The sequence below is a fragment of the Argiope bruennichi genome, chromosome 6 (assembly GCF_947563725.1).
Source record: "Argiope bruennichi chromosome 6, qqArgBrue1.1, whole genome shotgun sequence".
Classification (NCBI taxonomy): Eukaryota; Metazoa; Arthropoda; class Arachnida; order Araneae; family Araneidae; genus Argiope; species Argiope bruennichi.
Window position 1 is genome coordinate 10495578 of NC_079156.1, and position 18584 is coordinate 10514161.

The window sequence follows — 18584 nt, forward strand, 5'->3', positions numbered from 1 at the left end:
TATCCTTCTCTGTATATATTCAAATCATATTATAATTTCTCCTCTGATTAATTTTTATCATTAAAATTCACAGTAAAAAGCTCTATGCAGTAAATTATATTATTTAGATATTCTTTTTTTTGCATTTGTGATTAAATGATAATAAACAATAAATTAAATAATCGGCAGCTTACAAAGAACTCAACACTAGTAGTAGACTGATTTGGTTTCCTTTTAGTTGTAGTAAACAAATACGAATTGTTGATAATATGAAAGGTCTGGGATGACAGCCTTTGTAGCTAAAAATCCCTAAATCCCCCTCATTCAAACAAAAAAACAAAAGGTGCATTTTATTAAGGTTACAAAATGATATCTTGATATTTTTAATATATGAAGTTGTTTTCTATTTTAATAAGTCATATCTGTTATTTGAATATTCAAGAACTTTTCCCCTTACAGTTGTAGGTCACTAGTAACGAGTTAAAATAATTGTCTGCTAGAATATTGTATAATGTTTTCTTTCTTTGGAATAGCAATCGGTGTAATTATTAATTTATGCAAGCAGCTTGAAAAATCAGAGATAAGTTTTATGTAATTTTTTTCAAGCTAAGTTGTATGTTCATTGATTTCTCAGTTAATGTAAATATATTAAAATTAATGATTAAAAGTATTAATTTCAAATGGTGATAAATATATTAATTTCAAACGATGGTTTTCTTTGACCTGGCTGCTTAAGACAGTAAGATTTTACTTAATGCTCTTACGTGTAGTTTTATTTTGATATTGTACTGGCTGTAATACGTTTTTAAAAAATTATGTATCATTGATATAAATAAGTAGTTTACAAGCAAGTTCTTTATGATTTCAATTTGTTTTAAGATTACATGGTTTTTGCCTTTCATGAAGTTTTCTATTTATTAATATGTATGAGGTTGTTTTAGAATGAATTTTTTTAGATATTTAAAGACAAGTTGGGTATCGACGTTGCATCAAAAATTATTTGTTATACTTTTTATAGCCCAATAACAGGTCCGTAAAAATGCTGGTCCAAAATGTTATTTTTCAGTTACCATGAAATCACTAAAATAAGCCAAGTGTTATCATTATTTATATTTCAAAATTATAGTAAATCCCATTTTTAGCTATATTTGGAACATTTCATGCAAATTTGCTTTGCTGTCACATTTATAAAATTGCTCCTTTTTAAAAAATTAATTTCTAAGAAATAATTAGGATAAATGATCTTTTTATGAAGAATAAACAAACAAAAAAAACTATCTTGAAAATTTTTGACTTGAATAAATGATAAAAATATGATGTTGCATTGCTTGTGAAAATTATATGTCATTTATGTGGTACAAAAATATCAATATGTAATTTAAAATGTGCATTTTTCATTCATTGCCCTGTTTTGTCTGTTTTATTCAATGCTTAGGTTTTTTTTTATTAGTTCCATAAATACAATTTTTGAGTTTTATTATCTCTGTATAAAAACTTTTTATACTATTTATAAGAGTTAAAAAACTATAAAGTAATTAGATATTAATAGTAAGCAATTAGAAATTCTGAAATTTTAATATGTAGGAACATGCATGTGAATATGTATCATGTAAATTAAAAATGCATTAAAATACCATCATAAAAACAATTTATTAAAATCTAAGTTAGGAGATAATTGATGTGCCTGCCACTTATATAAGTTACATTAAAAATTATAACTAGTATTGTATTTGAATTATAAATTCTGTCATTCTGGTGAAACTGAAATTTAAGAAGGGAAACTCAAAGAGAAGAAAATTAGCAATCATGAACTATGCATTCACATTTAATACATTAAAAATATTTATTTATGGAATCTACAATAAAAGTTACAGACTGTTTGTATTACATGTTTTCTTTTCATTCTGATAATGGCCTTTATTCATACAGTAGTGCATCCAGCCTCATTAAGTAATTTTGCAGTTTCAGTGAAGATGGTTTTGGTTTTATTTTTAATAAAGCCATTTTTAATATTTATAATATTTTTACCTAAGAAATTTTTATATTTTTCCAAGTTCTGAAATCATTATTTTCAGAAACTTGCAATATTTTTAATATGTAAAATAAAATGATATTTTGTATTATATTACATAACAGATATTCTTTGAATTTTTAATGAAAGAACTATAATTACTAAAACACACAATCTTGTGCTTGTTTATTTACTACTGAATTCCTTTCTAATAGGCTATCCTGGTTTATTTTATTTTCATCTATATCCATCTTCCATATTGTACAAAAGAAAAATTTTCCTATTTTATAAATACTATTTAGTAAATTTTGTTTTTATTTCTTTCACTTCTTCTAATTTAATTATGTCGTTGGTTTTTTGAAAGTCAACTCAGGTAAAAATATTATAAGAAAAAAAAAAAAAAAGGAATTAATTTTTCTTACAGGTAAATAAACCAAATCTTTTTAAATATTAGTAGTAAAAATTATATATATTATGTACTTTATCATATATATATATATATGATCAGATTGACAGGTTGTAGAATGTTTAAAAACTTATTTCAGCTAAAGAGTGAAAGAACTGAATACAAGAATACATTTTTTAAGTACATTTATTTAGAGCAGGCTCTAATAATGGATTATTTATTATAAATAAAATACAGAAATTTTATAAGTACCTTTTTATCAAGAGAACCATGAATAATGATAAATAAAGTCAATAGTGTTTCCATTCAATTCTTTGAAAATATTTTAATAAATCCAATTCTTTCTAATAAAGTTATTGCTGTACTCATTAAATTCATCTGCTTTTTTGATGCAGTTTTAAAGAATGAATCTGTAAAAATCAATCAGATTTCCTTCTACTATACCTTAGCCTTTAGGCTACTGATGGAGTTTACATAACTTCAATTAGAAATATTTTCTAATTGAAATAAAACGATTTTTGAAACTCTGATCATTTACATTAATTCATTAAGAATACATTTTCTGCTTGTCTTCATTTATGTTATCAAACTCTATGAAATTATTCTATTAGAAACATATTTTATTGATTATGGAGAAATGCTATTTGCATGTCATTAAAATATCTTTTTGTTAGTTATGAAAGTTTGTATCTGCAAGATTGTCTTTATCTGCAAGATTATAATAATAATTACATTATGTTCTCTCATTTTATATTAGAGAATGTGTTTTTCTGTCTGGTAAATATTTTCATTACTTTAAGCATATTTCTGGTTGAATTCTGGTCTGGGACTAATTATTTATCATAAAATCAATTTTAGTGTATTTTATTTATTCATCCTAATTCTGTAAAACCAAATTAAACTTCTTAGTATTAATTTTTATGTACTGAATTTGATTTGAATATATTAGATGATATGGAAGTTATTTTATATTCATAAAATTTATTTATCTGTTTTTTTAGGCCATTTGGAATAATTATTTCTTATTTAGTTTCCATAAAAATAGTATTTACAGAAGGCCATCCAAAATGTCTTATAAAGATATCAGATGTAAGTAAAAATCTATATTTAATTTTTTTAGGTAAAGGGATTTTTTTATATAAATAAGATAAAGATTTTACTTAATTTTTAATGCAATAGTAAATATCAAAGAGTCTTGAACTTTTTTTTTGTAGTAATCGAAAAAAAAAGTATGTAGCATTTTTGCAAACTGTTGATGACATCTTTTAAACGAATAAAATCTTTCTAGGTCTATTATGATTTTCATATTTACTACGTGAAGTAAGTTGCCATCCATAGTGTAAGAAGCTTTGATATATGTGATGAAAATTTAAAATTTTTTATTGTTTTAAGTAAAGAAATTTAATTCAAATATTTTTTTAAGAACTTTTCTTGTGATGTATTAATCAAGAAAAGTTATGATTATATAAACGAACAGAATGAGTTACAGTTTTTAAAATGATTTAACTGTAAATTTGCTTTTGAGATAAATGATTTGAAATTTTATCTTTACAATATCAGCAGGCCTTATTATTTTTTAATATAATTTTATAACTCTACTTAACACATTACATAAGTATAATTGCTATCTTTTTGCTTTTCAGCTTTTACTGAAATGATGCGAGCTCTTGGATATCCTAGATTAATATCCTTAGAAAATTTTAGGTTTCCTAATTTCACTTTAGTTGCAGAAATATTGCAGTGGCTTGTTAAGAGGTAATTTTTAGATGTATAATAATTTTTTCTTATTGAAAATATCAATTCTGTAATTCACTTCAGATTTTTTAAATATATAATTCATTTTGGAATAATATAGCAAAAATTATTTTGCATTTTATCTTTTTTTCCCCCAGATATGATCCAAATGTTGAATTGCCTGATGATATTGATACAGAACAAGATAGAGTGATTTTTATCAAGTCTATTGTTCAATTTATGGTACGGTTGTATTTGTCAAATGAATAGAATTCTTATTAATCTTTAGAAAATGAATAAATGAAATGACAATTTTTAAAAAGAAATATCTTTTCTTCTTTTTGAAATGATTGAAAGGTAAGATTTAATGTCTAGATACCATGGGATTCATATTCTTCTATTTTCCTGTAATCAGCAAATTTGAGCTACAAGATATAGTGGGATAAAATAGTAAAATTATCAAAAGTGGGATAAGAAATCAGATAGATTAGTTTTGCTTGAAAACTAAATTCATACGATTATGTATTGCTTGTATCACCTACATGCACACGCACACATGCACATGCACACACACACACACACACACACACACACACACACACACACACACAAACACACACACAAAAAAAATCAATTTCAGAAGTTTAAAATATATTTTGTAAGAAAAACAGTGATGATAAATTTGGGTGATAAAATTTAATGAAAAAAGTTGAATTTAAGACGTTACCTCTTCCCTATCAATAAACAAATTGTTATGTGAAAAATGTTGATAAATTTTGCCCTTTCCATTGCTGAAAATTTTATTTCAAACACTAGCAAAGACTTTGAATTCTATCATTACAGGAAATTGAAATAGCTGCTTTTGGCATCTTATTTTATTTTAGAAGCTATTATTTACTAAGCATGCTTTGTAAGTGAATCAATATTTAACAGACTGTAAACTGATGCTAAATACATCTCTCTTTCCAAGCATAAGATCTCTGACCTTTCTTCACATTTCTTTCCAAAATTCTGCTACCACAATAAAGATATAATATTTTTCAATTAATAATGATGTGATGTTAAGAGGCAAGTTACCTAGAGATGACACCTTTAAAACTTTCATTTGAAGTGTTTAAAAGCTTCATATTTAGATTTTTAAATCTATATATTTAGTTATGTTTTGCTTTTGCTTTATTTTTAAAAAGGTATAAGTTTTTTATTGATTATGAAGAATAACAGCTGAAAATAATGAAATTAGTTTGAAATAATTATCTAAAATTGTGCATATTGAATTATTTCAAATAGTTTTTGTTATTTGAAATGATTTCATTCTGCACTTAACTTTTTAAATATATTTTCTTAGGCTGTGAAAGGTTACATTAAACTGAATGCTAAAAAGCTTTATATGGCTGATGGTTATGCTGTGAAGGAACTCTTAAAATTGACATCTCTCTTATATGAAGCTACGAAAACTAAAACTGATAGTGATCTTGAGTCCTTGGAAGATGACTCTGGTTTAAGTCACAACTTTGATATCACATCTAAAGTAAGTTTATTATATTTTGTATAATGATATACTACTTAATATCAAAATAATTTTGCATTAAAATTTCTAATTTACTATGCCAAAAAATATTGTTTCAATGATTTTTAAAGATTTAACTGAGCCTACTGTATTAAAATCATTTTCTTAGTTACCAAGTTGAATGATCTTTTCATTAAAAAGCATTTTATCTTTCTACTTTATGAAATAACATTTGATTATATCAAAATATTATATACTAGCTGCTTTTGATAACTAGTTGGCTTGTTGAGATTAATGATTGCTATACATTTCAATTAAATATTTTGTGTACTTGATTTTAATGGCTTCCTCAGCAAAATATTGTTATGGAACTTCAGGTTTCTTATGATTAGTTAGTCAATGAAGAAACTATCCTTTAGTAATGAATAATGACTTTTATTAAACACGAAGAAACAAATGCACAGATAACAAATATACAGCTGAAACGAACACGTAATACATAGCAGCATGCTACAACAAACAGTCAACCACTAGTAGTAATCTGTAGTAATGATGACAACAGCACACAAAGTGGACAGACAGAATTCAGCAGGAGGTGGGAATCTTCATTGCTACTCTCTCTGTGATCTCTCCAAATGCCTGCAATTCTCCACTGCCTCCTCGTTGTAGTTGTATCCAACTGCTCTCATTACTACACAACTGGCTGCCCCTCACACGACTTGATGCTACTTCTACAATAAACACCAGGACTTGGCACACAGCTCAATTCAGCAATCGCTTGAGCTCCACTCAACACCTGCACTTTTCAGACTAATTTGCTGTTAACTCTATACATCACTGACTTCAGCTTGTGAGTTCAGGCCTTTTATAGTTCTTGGAGCCGGAGAGAAAGTTCTGGAACAATCAGGCATATCTCGGTTCCTATTGGCTCTATCACCAAAATTCTGGAATATTTATGTATTATCTGTTTTGTCTCGAAAATCTCCACATGGTCGCCAAGTTTGTCATAAATCCCTGAGATCATTGATTCCATATCTGATCATCATCCAACAGAGCTGATCATAAAACAATCTTTCCAGTGATTGAACTAACCGTGCTGGGAAGTAACATCACAGATTTGTAGCAATATTTTTTAAACTCCAAATTTTAATTGGCATATAACTTTTGTTATTTTAATAACCTTACACAGTTCTATTTATTGTTCTGTGCATTTCCATAATTTTACATCTATATGTTTATATAGTCATTTATATCACATGAAAGAACAATAGGGTTTTAAAATAATTTCACTTTAAAAAAATTCCACCATTACTTGCTTCTGAAGTCAAATTTGAATTGTAAAATGAAATTTCAAAATTATACTAAAAGTTTACCATTTACTGAAATCTTCAACATGAAAAAATAAGCCAAATCTTTATGACTTAATCTTTGACAGTGGGGGAAAAAAAATGAAATATTAGCGGCACAGATATAAATAGTTCCAGTTCAGCATTGAAATGTATTGCTGTAAAATACATTTTAGATATTTTAAAAAATGAGTTAAAATAGAAGAAAAATTATGCAATAAATAATTGGCATCCTTGGAAGGATAACTATTAAATTTTAAGATGATATTAAAACAATTTTTCTTTTACATTATATTTTTGAATGTTATTGGGGGGATGTCAACAATAAGTATGAAACTTTATTAAATATCAAGTATTGATTTCAATAAAAACAACATAAATAAAAGAGTTAAAAAATGCTGGAAGTGAAAAGGGAATAGTGAAGGTGAAAGGGGAGACAGTTTTAACTTGCTTTATTTGACTTTACTGTTATATTTAATAAAGGAAACAATTTACAAATTTAGAGAAAAACACTTGATATGTGAAAATACTTGATTCTTTCTTCAATGTAATTTGTTTTCTGGAAATGAATTCTATAGATATGTTTAATAAGTTCATACAAACAATATTACATTACTCTTAATGCAAAAACTATGCAATTTGTGATAAAAAATTGCATATGATGGAATATTTTTACTATTTTATCAATAACTAGTATCCATATAACTGTAAAAAAATACTAGTTATTTTTAGTACAGTTTTTTCTTTATAGTCTAGTCTTTTTGATTATTATGCTTCTAAAATTAATTTAATGAATAATATTGAGTTAGATTTTTTTTTTTAGCAGAATCCTGAATTTAAAGAATTATCCCATGAAAAAAATTATGAATTACTTTTGTAAAAAGAATGCTGCTTATGAATTGGACTGATTTAATTAAGTTATTACCTATTAAATTTTCTATATTTTTTTTAAGTCTTTATATTTGATCTTCATTCAGATTCATACTTTTAGAAAAAAATGTTCTTTTAAAAGCAGAGACAAGAATTTTTAAACAGATTGCTATATATTGATTTTATGTGGTTACCATAAAAATTATTTTATTTTATTGATTTCTTCATAATTTAATGTATATAATATAATCCTACTTTGGCTTGTATGTTAATCTGTAAAATGCTGAAACTGCAGATTTGTTTTCATTTTGAATTTTAAAAGTGATCTCAGTATTCTTATTTTTGAACTGAGCATATATTTCATTAATTTGATTTCTTTTAATGCTTCTTAACTTTATAGTCTGGAGACTTGAAAGTAACTCGACAACTTGCATCAGAAATCACTATGAAAGGGGCATCATTATATGATCTGCTATTAAAAGAAATTGATCTCCGTGTAAGTGTTGTTGAAACAATTTCTTAGATTTTTAAAGCTTTGTTATTTTCTAAATGAAAAGAAATCATATCATATTAAAAAACAGATTTTAATAAAATTTAGATTTTTCTAAAATTTTCAAAAGGGATTTTTTATAGTATTTATCAAATATGTTTTTATATATGTTTTTTATCTTATGATTAAGTTGAAAAAGGATAATCAAACAAAGAATGATTAAAATATCAATATGTTTTTATATATAAAAAACTATAGAAAAACAATATATATTGCATGTATTTTATTGTCTGCATATATGACTTTGGTGTCATTATTTTTTAAAATTATTAATTTCAATTAACCCTCTGGGTGGTTTTATTCTGTGTGTAAAACTTTTTGAAAATCAACAGCAATGAGACCAGAAAGCTGTTGTAAAAGTGCACCTGTTTTTCAATAGAGATACACTGAAAATGTGAGTGGAATTTCTTCTACCCCTGTCATGTCTTGTTCGGACATTAGTCCTAAGGCTAGATACAATTCATTCATACTGGAAATAGAAAATATTCATACTGGGTATTTAAAAATTTAATTTTAATATTAATTTGTATAAACTGAAAGAATTGCAGGAAGTTGATATATAAATATCTTCTGTTGATATTCTGTTTGGAATAATTTTTTTTTACTGTAAGAAATCAGAATGAGGATAAAAAAGTACCTTTTTAAATAAAATATCTTATATCATGTTAACTTTATATTCTCATATTTTTAAATTTTCAGTGCAAGTTTCTACGTTCTTTTGTTTATCACACAAATAAAAAAAAAAAAAAATGCTTTTTCAACAGGAGAATCGAGCTCAGGTATTATCAAAGCAATTAGATATCACAGAAATAGAGCAAGGTATCAGAAATGCTACTAGGGGATTGGAAGTGAGTTACTTTTATAAATACATTTTATGATACATGTAAAAATTTCACCATATATTTTGCTTTTACATTTACATAATGTTATGATATTTTAACATGTGATGGTCATCTTTATTTGGAATTTCATTTTAAGCATCATGTTTATGAAATATGATTTTACTTAATGCATTGCTTTGTTCTGAATATAGTTGTTCATATTTACATAGAACATCAATAAACAATTGTCTCCAAAGTGTTAAAAATAATATACCTGAAAATTTTATTTTATAATTATTGTTTTTTAAAATTTCATTTGCAGATCAAAAGCTAATGCTTACTCATGGAAACCAATTGATATTATTGTACTTCAAAGTTAATTTTTATATCTTTTTCTAATTAATGCCAGCCATAGCAGTGCATAATATTTATACCATTATGCACCGAGTGAGGTAATTGGTAGAGAAATATCTTTTTTGGTATTACAAAATGAATAAAACATTTTTCCTCTTTCAAAAGAATTTGCAAAATATATCATTTTTCTATTTAAAAGAAGAACATGAATTTTTTAAACAAATATATTATTCTAATCAGCTGGCTGTAAATAATAAATACATATTTTTAATTATTAATTTGAGTATTACTTTATTTTATTAATTAATACAAGTGGGAAATAAAAGATATAGTAATAGATAAAATTTAATATTTTGTTGCGTAGCGATATTTCTTTGATAGTTTAGCATATTACAGAATAAACTAATGAAATGGATTTGTTCTATTATTTCAATTAGAGGAAGTAAAATCTTCAGTTAGAGAAAATATAAAAATTTCTGAAAGTATAACATTAAAATAACTCTAAGGACAAATAAACAATATTTAAAATATATTTTAAGCGATGAAAAATTATAGGTTTTTCAAGGTGGTACTTATTTTTAATGAGTTTCTGTTTTGTGTTTTTAAAAGTAACAACAATCAAAATTATTAGATTCAGCTCATTTTTATAATAGCACAATATGCAGTTATTTATTTCAAAAAAAATATTATTAAAATTTTTTAAAGAATGTTTTAAGATGCACATAGCTCATATGGAGGAATCAAAAGAATTTTCTTATAAAGTTTAGTCACTTTATTTTTGAAAGATTCTTCCATTTCTTTTAATCAATACATTGTTATAAATTGTTTAAAATTGTTAATCATAAATTTTTTGCAATATACTAAAGTAACAATTCTTGGAATAATAGCATGGTTATCTGAAATAAAAATCATATCAACATTTTTAAAAATTATAATTAAAAAGAGTGCTATTTTAATATATCATTAAAACTCATAAAAAACCAATTTTAAAAATTATTTATCAAAATATTTGTTTGCACATAGTTTGTACATATTTAAAATAGCATCTGATGTAGTATCTGTGTTACAATTTAGTCGATATTTAAATTGGATTCTTTGTATTATCAAGGTTTGTCCCCGGCATATCACTATTAAAATGTTTTGAAAGTTTTCTTGGAATATGTTTTTAAAACATTTTTATGACTCATCACTTTTAATAAAACTTTCCATGAATTTTTTTACATTTCATTTCTACTTAAAAAATTGTCTTGGTTCTTTTCTTAAAATAATGCCTAAATTCTACTTAAAACTTGTATTCTTATATGAGAATTAATCATTAGTAATATCAATTCATTAAGTAGATATATATATATACAGTAATCTTAAATCTTCTGTATCATCCTTTTGAAATTAAGATGACTTCTTGCCTTTTAAATGCAGAAAAACATTACAATATGCTTTAAAACTTCCAGAGATTTTATACTTTAAAAGTACAAGATGTCTTCCTTCAAAATGCTCATTATTTTTGGTATCTTAACATTAATTTAAAATATAAATTGCAATATATTTAAATGGTCTTGAGATCAAAATCTTTCTCATTAAATTTTTTTTTTCTAGAACCTTATTATAATATTAGTGAGATTAATGATTCGATGCAATGCATAAACTTAAAAACAGAAGGATAATGATACTATTGTTTTAATTTGTTTTTGTTTTTTATTTAAGTGCTTGAAAACACATCATTTGTATAAATATTCATTAATTTGAAAGTTTGGGGTATCATGAAAATTATTTTTGGTAGAGTATATTTTATATTGCATATTAAATAGAATAAAATAAAATTCTAAATAATATCTAATTTTGACACATTTTTGTTTGTCCATCATATTTATGATTATAAATGACAAAGTCATAATAATTTGATTCTTCATGAAAAAAAATTTCTTACCATTTCATTTTTATTATATTGTTAATACTCAATAATTATCAGCAGTTAAACATATGATCTGATCAATGTTTATATGTCTTGGAAACACCTTCACTTCCTATTGTTGGATTTTATTCTGTAATTATGTTCAGTGTTTATTGTATTATTTATTCATCAAACATGCATTTCTAGCTCGTATCATTCCGGTTTTTATTTAAAAAAAAAAAAAAAAAAGAAAAGGAGCATGCATGTTTCTTTCATTTTCAGTTAATTTGTTCTCTCTGAAAAAACACTTACTGACTTAACATTGCCCTTATTTTTCATTGTATTATTTATCTAATACATCTTTATTTCCTTCCTTTATGTTTTATAATCAATCTACTATAAAAAAAGTTGTGGAGTAAAAAGAAAATATTACTTTTAAATGAAAATTAACTTTTGTTTCATTTGGTTCATCATAAAGTTTTAAAAATAATCTGAATACACATAAATGTGAATTTACTTCTATTTATACTGTGAATTTCTTCAGTCAATTGTATAAAATATCATTCATTATTCCATGTTTAATAGATTTCTTTATGTTCTGCTGATTATTAGATGGAATTGAATGTTTAAAGTAAAAATATTTTTAGGAAGAAATTCAAAAGACAAATACTATGATTGAAAATATTGCAGCAGATGAAGCAAATTTAGAAGCTAAAATTGAGAAAAGAAAAATGGATTTAGAAAGGAATCAAAAGAGGCTGCAGACTCTTAAATCTGTGAGGTAAATCATAAAAAAATTATTAAAGTTAATTATATATCTACCTTTTACCATTTGCATTGCAATTCCTGAAATTAATAAAAGTAGTTTAGAAAGTAATGGATTTTTTTTTTGTATGTTCACATAATTTTTATGTTTATTTTTCATTATAATTATATTTTCTTACTATAATTCATATTAAATTACATGTATGTTATTTTTTAAAGTTACTACAATATTAAACCTATGTAAACAAACAAACAAAAAAAAAAAGCTTTGCTTTATTCTGAAATAAAATGCAGATTGATCTGAGAAATTGCATAGTTTGTCAAATATTGTCAGACATTAAAATCTTCAGGTTTCTTTATTTTTTTTTTAATATAGTATTTTTTTCTAAAGATATTATTGTGTTATTTTACTTATTTATTCATTTCGAAGCAATTTCTCATATTCACAGTTGATTCTTATTTCAATTTTCAGTTTTGGAAGATATTCAGTTACATGTTAATATAAAAGAAGCATTCAAATGTTATTAAATTTTTATATATTTATATTTCTGTTTAATTTTAAATTTTGTATTTTTATTTTGCTTCAGGCAATTAGCTGATACGATATGAAGTATTGGTTATATTTGATTTCAGATAAATTTTATTACTCCACATTCATGTTTCTGCCATCAAAATAGTTTTATTTTAGTTGTCTTAGCTAAGTTCTGTTCATTATATGCATGAATATTTCTAATGGAGACAGTTCCATAACATTATTAAAAACATAAATATCTGGTTCATCTATCTTCTAAATTGTATGATATTGCAACTTTATTTTTTTTGTGAGCTATACATATATTAAAAGGAATTCTTTCTAACTTTCAAGAACAGAAAAAAAATCTCACTATTAAGTATTTTATGAAGCTGCGGCAATATTTTGAACTTCAGAAACAATGTAATCGTTTATTGAAAATTGAAAAAGAAAGGGGGGGGGGAAACTTATTAAGAAATTATAAAATTTTTGCAAAAATTCGAATGACTAGTAAATTGATATAATTTAAATTTTGAAATAGTGTAAAATGTATTTTTGTGCAATTATACTTATTTTTATTTGTGCAATTATAATTATATTTATTATTATTGTGGAGAAACACCAAAATTCAGCTAAATTTTTAATTAATTAAAATTTCGAAAAAAATCGCTCCAAGGTACTTTTTCTGCCCTCCTTAGTATAAATATGCCGCATTTGATAGTTGTAGATAAAATATTTCTGGCCTGTACAGTACCAACCACACACATTCATCTTTATTATTAGAATAAATTTTTAACTGAAGATGGCACTAATTTGTTTGGCTGCTAAATGGAGAAAAAAAAACACAGTTTGGTTTGTATTTTTTTTAAATACATAATACATTACAGATTTATAATTATATTATCATAACTAAAGTAAAGAAAAATAAATAATTCCATAAAGTTAAAAGATAATTTTTATGAACTCTTGTGTAGTTTATAACAAAAGAATACTTTTTCTGTAGTCTATCTGATTAAATGTCTTTTTATAACTCATTGTGTATTAAAATTTTTATTATAAACGTGTATATATTGTTTCTGTATTGTACTATCAAACAATTATAATAGTTCACATATAATATTTTTAAAAGTAAATTAGTTTAAATATACAAGAATTTATTTTCACAACTTTCAAATTTTTATTCAAAATTAATCTGTTAATAATTTACACCCATATTTGTTAAATAGAAATTAACTATTAACTCTAATCTGGAAATCTTAAAAGCATGGATTTTAATATAATTTTAATAATTAAATTAGCAATTTTTAATGATGAAAAATATATATTCTGGAACACAGTCACTATAATGCGATGAAATAAAAAAAAATGAGGGCATTTTATCAAATAATTGAATTTTTAAAGCGAAGTTTAAATGGTCAATGTAATAATCTTTAATTCCATTTTTCTTCTAATTCAGTGGAATCTGTTATTCCAAATGAAGTAATAGGCCTTCTCATCAGCTTACACTATTATTCAATAATAAAGTCCTATTTTATTACATTTAATATTAAATATAATCTAAGAGTGAAATAAAATGCTACTCAATCCATGCCCTGTATAACTACTTAACATTCCTCATTGAATAGCATCTCATGTTATGGTTTATTTTATTTTTCTGAAAGCTCAACATAAGGCAATTAATGTGCAAATGTATTATTATCTGCAATCTGACTTAATACTTTTGAAAAGGTATTTTTAAAAAAAATTAATTCAACAAATCCTGCTAGTTTATTGATATGTCAGAGTTTTATTCCATTAAGATATTTTTAAATATTATTATATTTATCCTTTTTTGTTATTTAATCATTTTCCTTGTCAAAGATAAATAAAAATTGGAGGAAAAAACCCTATTTAAATTTGTCTTGTGTTTATTTTGCCTTTGAAAAAAATTTTAAACTTAATGTTCAATAATATTATGTTTATTTATTTGATACAGGCCAGCATTTATGGATGAATATGAAAGACTTGAAGTGGAACTTGAAGAAATATATAAAATTTACGTTACAAAATATACATGGATGGCTTATCTTGAGCAGCAACTAGAAGAACTTGAACGACTCGAGCAAGAATTAATTCTGGTAAATATCTATACTATTATTATTATTTTTAAGCAAAATATTTTCAATTTACTTGCAAGACAAGTTTAATTTAAATCATTTAATGTTAGTAAAAGATTTGCCAACAATCATATTATATTTTATTTTAATAAAGAAGTACTTGTGTATCCTTGTTTTGCATTTATTATATTTGCTGAATTATTTTAAGCTAAAGACAATAATTGAATTCTTAAATTTGTATTTTTTAATTCTTTCTATCTTTGATTAATTCATCTAGCATTTAAAACTGAAATTATAAATCGTTTCCTTCTCATGTTTGAAACTCATGAATCTGATATTGTATTATCATTGTGGTAGCTTCACTTCTTCCTCTTTTCTAGTTTTTAACTTTTGGTAAAAAAAATTATTATTATTTTGAATTTTTGGAGAGAAAAGCAATGAAACGCTGTCAGACATATTTTACCAACAAAGAGATTGTGTTATCTCACATATGCGAATTTTATTTAATGGAGATCTATCATTTCAATAATAATTAATTCATACTTTTCCACTTAGAAGAATATTATGCATGTATTGCTCAGTATGTCTGCTATCTTCCAATAATTTTTGTGTTTCTTTTGGTAATTTCTCAGTTTTTTTAATTGAAAAAATATTTGTAAATGATTGGAATACCCCCCCCCCCCCAAAAAAAAGAAAACATATTCTGAGAAGTGTAGGCAATGGATTAGTTTTTTAAAAATAACTTTTCTTCAATATGATTGAGCAAAAGGTAAAATTCTTAGATGCATTTAGAAGTTCTTTGTTAAATCCATGGCCAACACACACAGTAAAGCAGAAAGCACAAAAAGGGGAAGGAGGAGTGAACAAATTCACAAAGTCAAATTCTTCCAAAATCAAGCATTTATTTTAGATGCATGTTTCAAGTAGTATTTTGATTTCATGTGACACAGTTAAAATTATGGAATTTAAGACTCTGAAAAGTCAGATGCTCATACAAATCAGAAGTTAAAATGCTTTTTTATATTTGAATTCATGCAATTAGAAAATAATTAGTTTTAAGAATGCAAAATAAGTGTATTCTGTATTTCAAAATCATTCATTCTGACTTAATAAGTCAATGTTTTGCATTATTTTTAAATTATCATTTATATGCATAAAGGCAATTTTTGTGATTTTGAAGCAAAAGGAAGAAGTTACAAAAAGAATGGTGGAGAAATTACGACAGGATGATTTATTGCGTAGTGAAGAGACAGGAAATTTGGATGATTTCTTAATAGTGAATGTAGAAAATGATGCTGGTTTAAGTGGTGTTCCCAGAGAAAAACCTCGTCGTCCACAACCTGCTCGTGAGTAAACTTGTATTTATGAAACAATTTGTTGCCAGTTAAATAATCTAATTAGTGGTGGGAAATGATAATTATCCATAACAATAATCTAAAATTGAATGAAAATCTATCATATGCTTATGATATGGCAGCATTTCATTTTGCCAACATTATCCATAGAAGTTTCTTATGATTGATTATCTTAGCTAACTTTAATTACATAAAATCAAACGTTTAATTTTATTTTATCACTGAAAATCCTTAATGCTGAGTGCTACTTTTAAACAATATACCAAATATGCCTTCCAAAATATTGTGAGAAAAATTCAAATTCTAATGCCTGTTGCTGCCAATAAGAACACTTATTATAAATTATTGACATTAATTTGCAACATATATGTTGAAAGTGTTAATGGTAAACAAATATGTAAATATGTTGTTTCTTATCTGCAAACAATGCTTAAGATAAAATTTGATTTTTTCCTCCAAGATTTATTTAAGAAATGAATTTCAAAAACATCAGGTATTTAAGAGTTAAACTGATATTTGAGTTTATGACATTTGAAATTTAATACAGTGTTTTCAATTATTACAAATTAAACTGAATGCTGTCTATTTTTATATAAAGCTTCTGGAGTTCGAAGAGATGCACATAGAAGGGTTTATGGATCTATGAGTGGAGGTGATAAAGATGTAAGTCAATATTTTGATAACTCTAACTTAATTTATTAAAAATATATTACAAGGAAGAAATAATAAAAATTGGAAGTGTGTTATTGATTCCCTGCTGTACAGCAATGATGAGCCAGTGCATGTATGAGACTAATCTAGTTTCTTAAAAATATTAAACAGTTATTGAAATTATAGCTTGATGAGGAAGTATTAGCTGTAAATGAAATGCATTGCTTTATACATAAATAATCACTTCTGAAGTACCCTGGAACTAATTTCTATGTCATCACTTTTTTTTTTTGCATCAAAATTAAGGCATAATATAATATTTAAATACTAATTTAATTTTCAAAATTTTAAGCACAGCAAAATTTTTTTAAAATTTCAGTTCATTACACATGATAAAACTGAATGTTTCAATTTATTAATAATACTCTTTTTTTTTTTTTTTAATGGAAGCAGATGCAATGGCTAAGTTTAAATTCATACAAGGTTTATGAGCTATATTCTAATATGAAAGACAAAAAATAATTTTAACATTAGTGACAATGAAGTACATTTAAACAGATATTACTTGTATTCTTTTTCATAATAATTTCATGTCTTATAGTTGCAATCATGTATTTAATTGATTTAAAAATTAGAAGAATGTTGCGTGTTGTACAAATAGAAAGTAAGGTAAAGTGAGTAATGCATCTTCTAAAAAGTGTTGATGAGCCTATTTTTTTCTGAAAGAATTGAAAGGGCTTTTTACTGAATTATCTGTTTATGAATTAAACAGTTGTCTAAAACGTTTATACAGGATAATGATTTAATAAAGCGGTATAATATGAATCAATCCCTGGAGGAATAATTTATAGTCCTCACAGGAGTTATTTGTACAAGCTGCCCGAGAATTATCACTGGATTTAAAAAAAACCTAAATTTATGAAACAATTTATAATGCTATATGCTTTCATTGGAAAACTTTTCATTAACATAAAAAAAAAATTATACATTTGCCAAACATAGCTATAAAAAATGGCATTATTGTGCAAAAAGGTAATATTTCGATATAATCTAAAAAAAAAAAAATAGTGGTACGTATGTTGAAGTAAACTACACATTTTTCATATTAAAAATTATTAAAAAAAAAAAGGCCAAAACTGCCAAATTAAAGGAGCAATAGTAAAATAATAATTTTTCTGTAATTCATTTTCACTTATTTTGTAACATTTATTTATGCTTAGTATCTTTTTTTTTTTTTTTTTTTTTTTGCATGCTCATAAGGAAACTTCAATGCATTTTAGCTAATTACTTATAAAAAATGTTTAAATGTTAAAAATTCTACGATGATATTCATTTACTCAAATAACAAATTTGATTATTTTTCATTCAATTTAGGATGATTTAGACACAGATTCTGATATTGATTTGGATGGCGAAGATGATGGTTCAGAAGTCAGTGATGATGATCAAGATCTAGAAAATCTGTCAGATTTAAAAATTGCCACAAATTCTGCTCATGCAGACAGTGACAATGATTTTTAATTCATCATATTTATACACAGTGGCAATTTTGAAATTCTGCCTTTCATTATTTTTAAAAATGTTATTCTAGTCATATTTATTGTACAAGCATAGATAGGTTATTTACACTAATGAAAAAATAAATATTTTATTGCACAGTTTTTTTTTGTTTTTTTTTTAGAAATTATGTGTTTTTTATAAGAAATGTTAATGTTACAATTTCTTACTTACTATATA

The 18584-nt window shown here is 24.6% G+C and overlaps 1 protein-coding gene across 3 annotated transcripts; it reads left to right on the forward strand.

The window, feature by feature from the left end:
* Positions 1–191: 191 nt before the first annotated feature.
* LOC129971530 (clusterin-associated protein 1-like) lies at positions 192–18508 on the forward strand. 3 transcript variants are annotated; one of them, XM_056085392.1, is made up of 12 exons: positions 192–322; positions 3398–3485; positions 4040–4151; positions 4289–4373; positions 5476–5658; positions 8254–8349; positions 9168–9251; positions 12117–12250; positions 14721–14862; positions 16022–16187; positions 16795–16859; positions 18222–18508. In XM_056085392.1, exons 2-12 carry the CDS (start codon positions 3464–3466, stop codon positions 18366–18368), a joined length of 1236 nt encoding a protein of 411 aa, XP_055941367.1. In that variant the 5' UTR covers positions 192–322; positions 3398–3463; the 3' UTR covers positions 18369–18508. The 3 variants fall into 3 exon arrangements, with proteins under 3 accessions (XP_055941367.1, XP_055941366.1, XP_055941368.1); XM_056085391.1 differs by having other exon boundaries at positions 212–337; XM_056085393.1 differs by lacking the exon at positions 192–322 and adding an exon at positions 593–718.
* Positions 18509–18584: the final 76 nt, after the last annotated feature.

Excerpts from the sequence above, each read along its gene's own strand:
- LOC129971530 (XM_056085392.1), top strand. The coding sequence starts at position 3,464 with ATGTCTTATAAAGATATCAGAT. Across the intron at positions 14,863-16,021 it reads TCGAGCAAGAATTAATTCTG|CAAAAGGAAGAAGTTACAAA; the intron begins GTAAATATCTAT and ends GTGATTTTGAAG. Across the intron at positions 16,860-18,221 it reads TGAGTGGAGGTGATAAAGAT|GATGATTTAGACACAGATTC; the intron begins GTAAGTCAATAT and ends CATTCAATTTAG.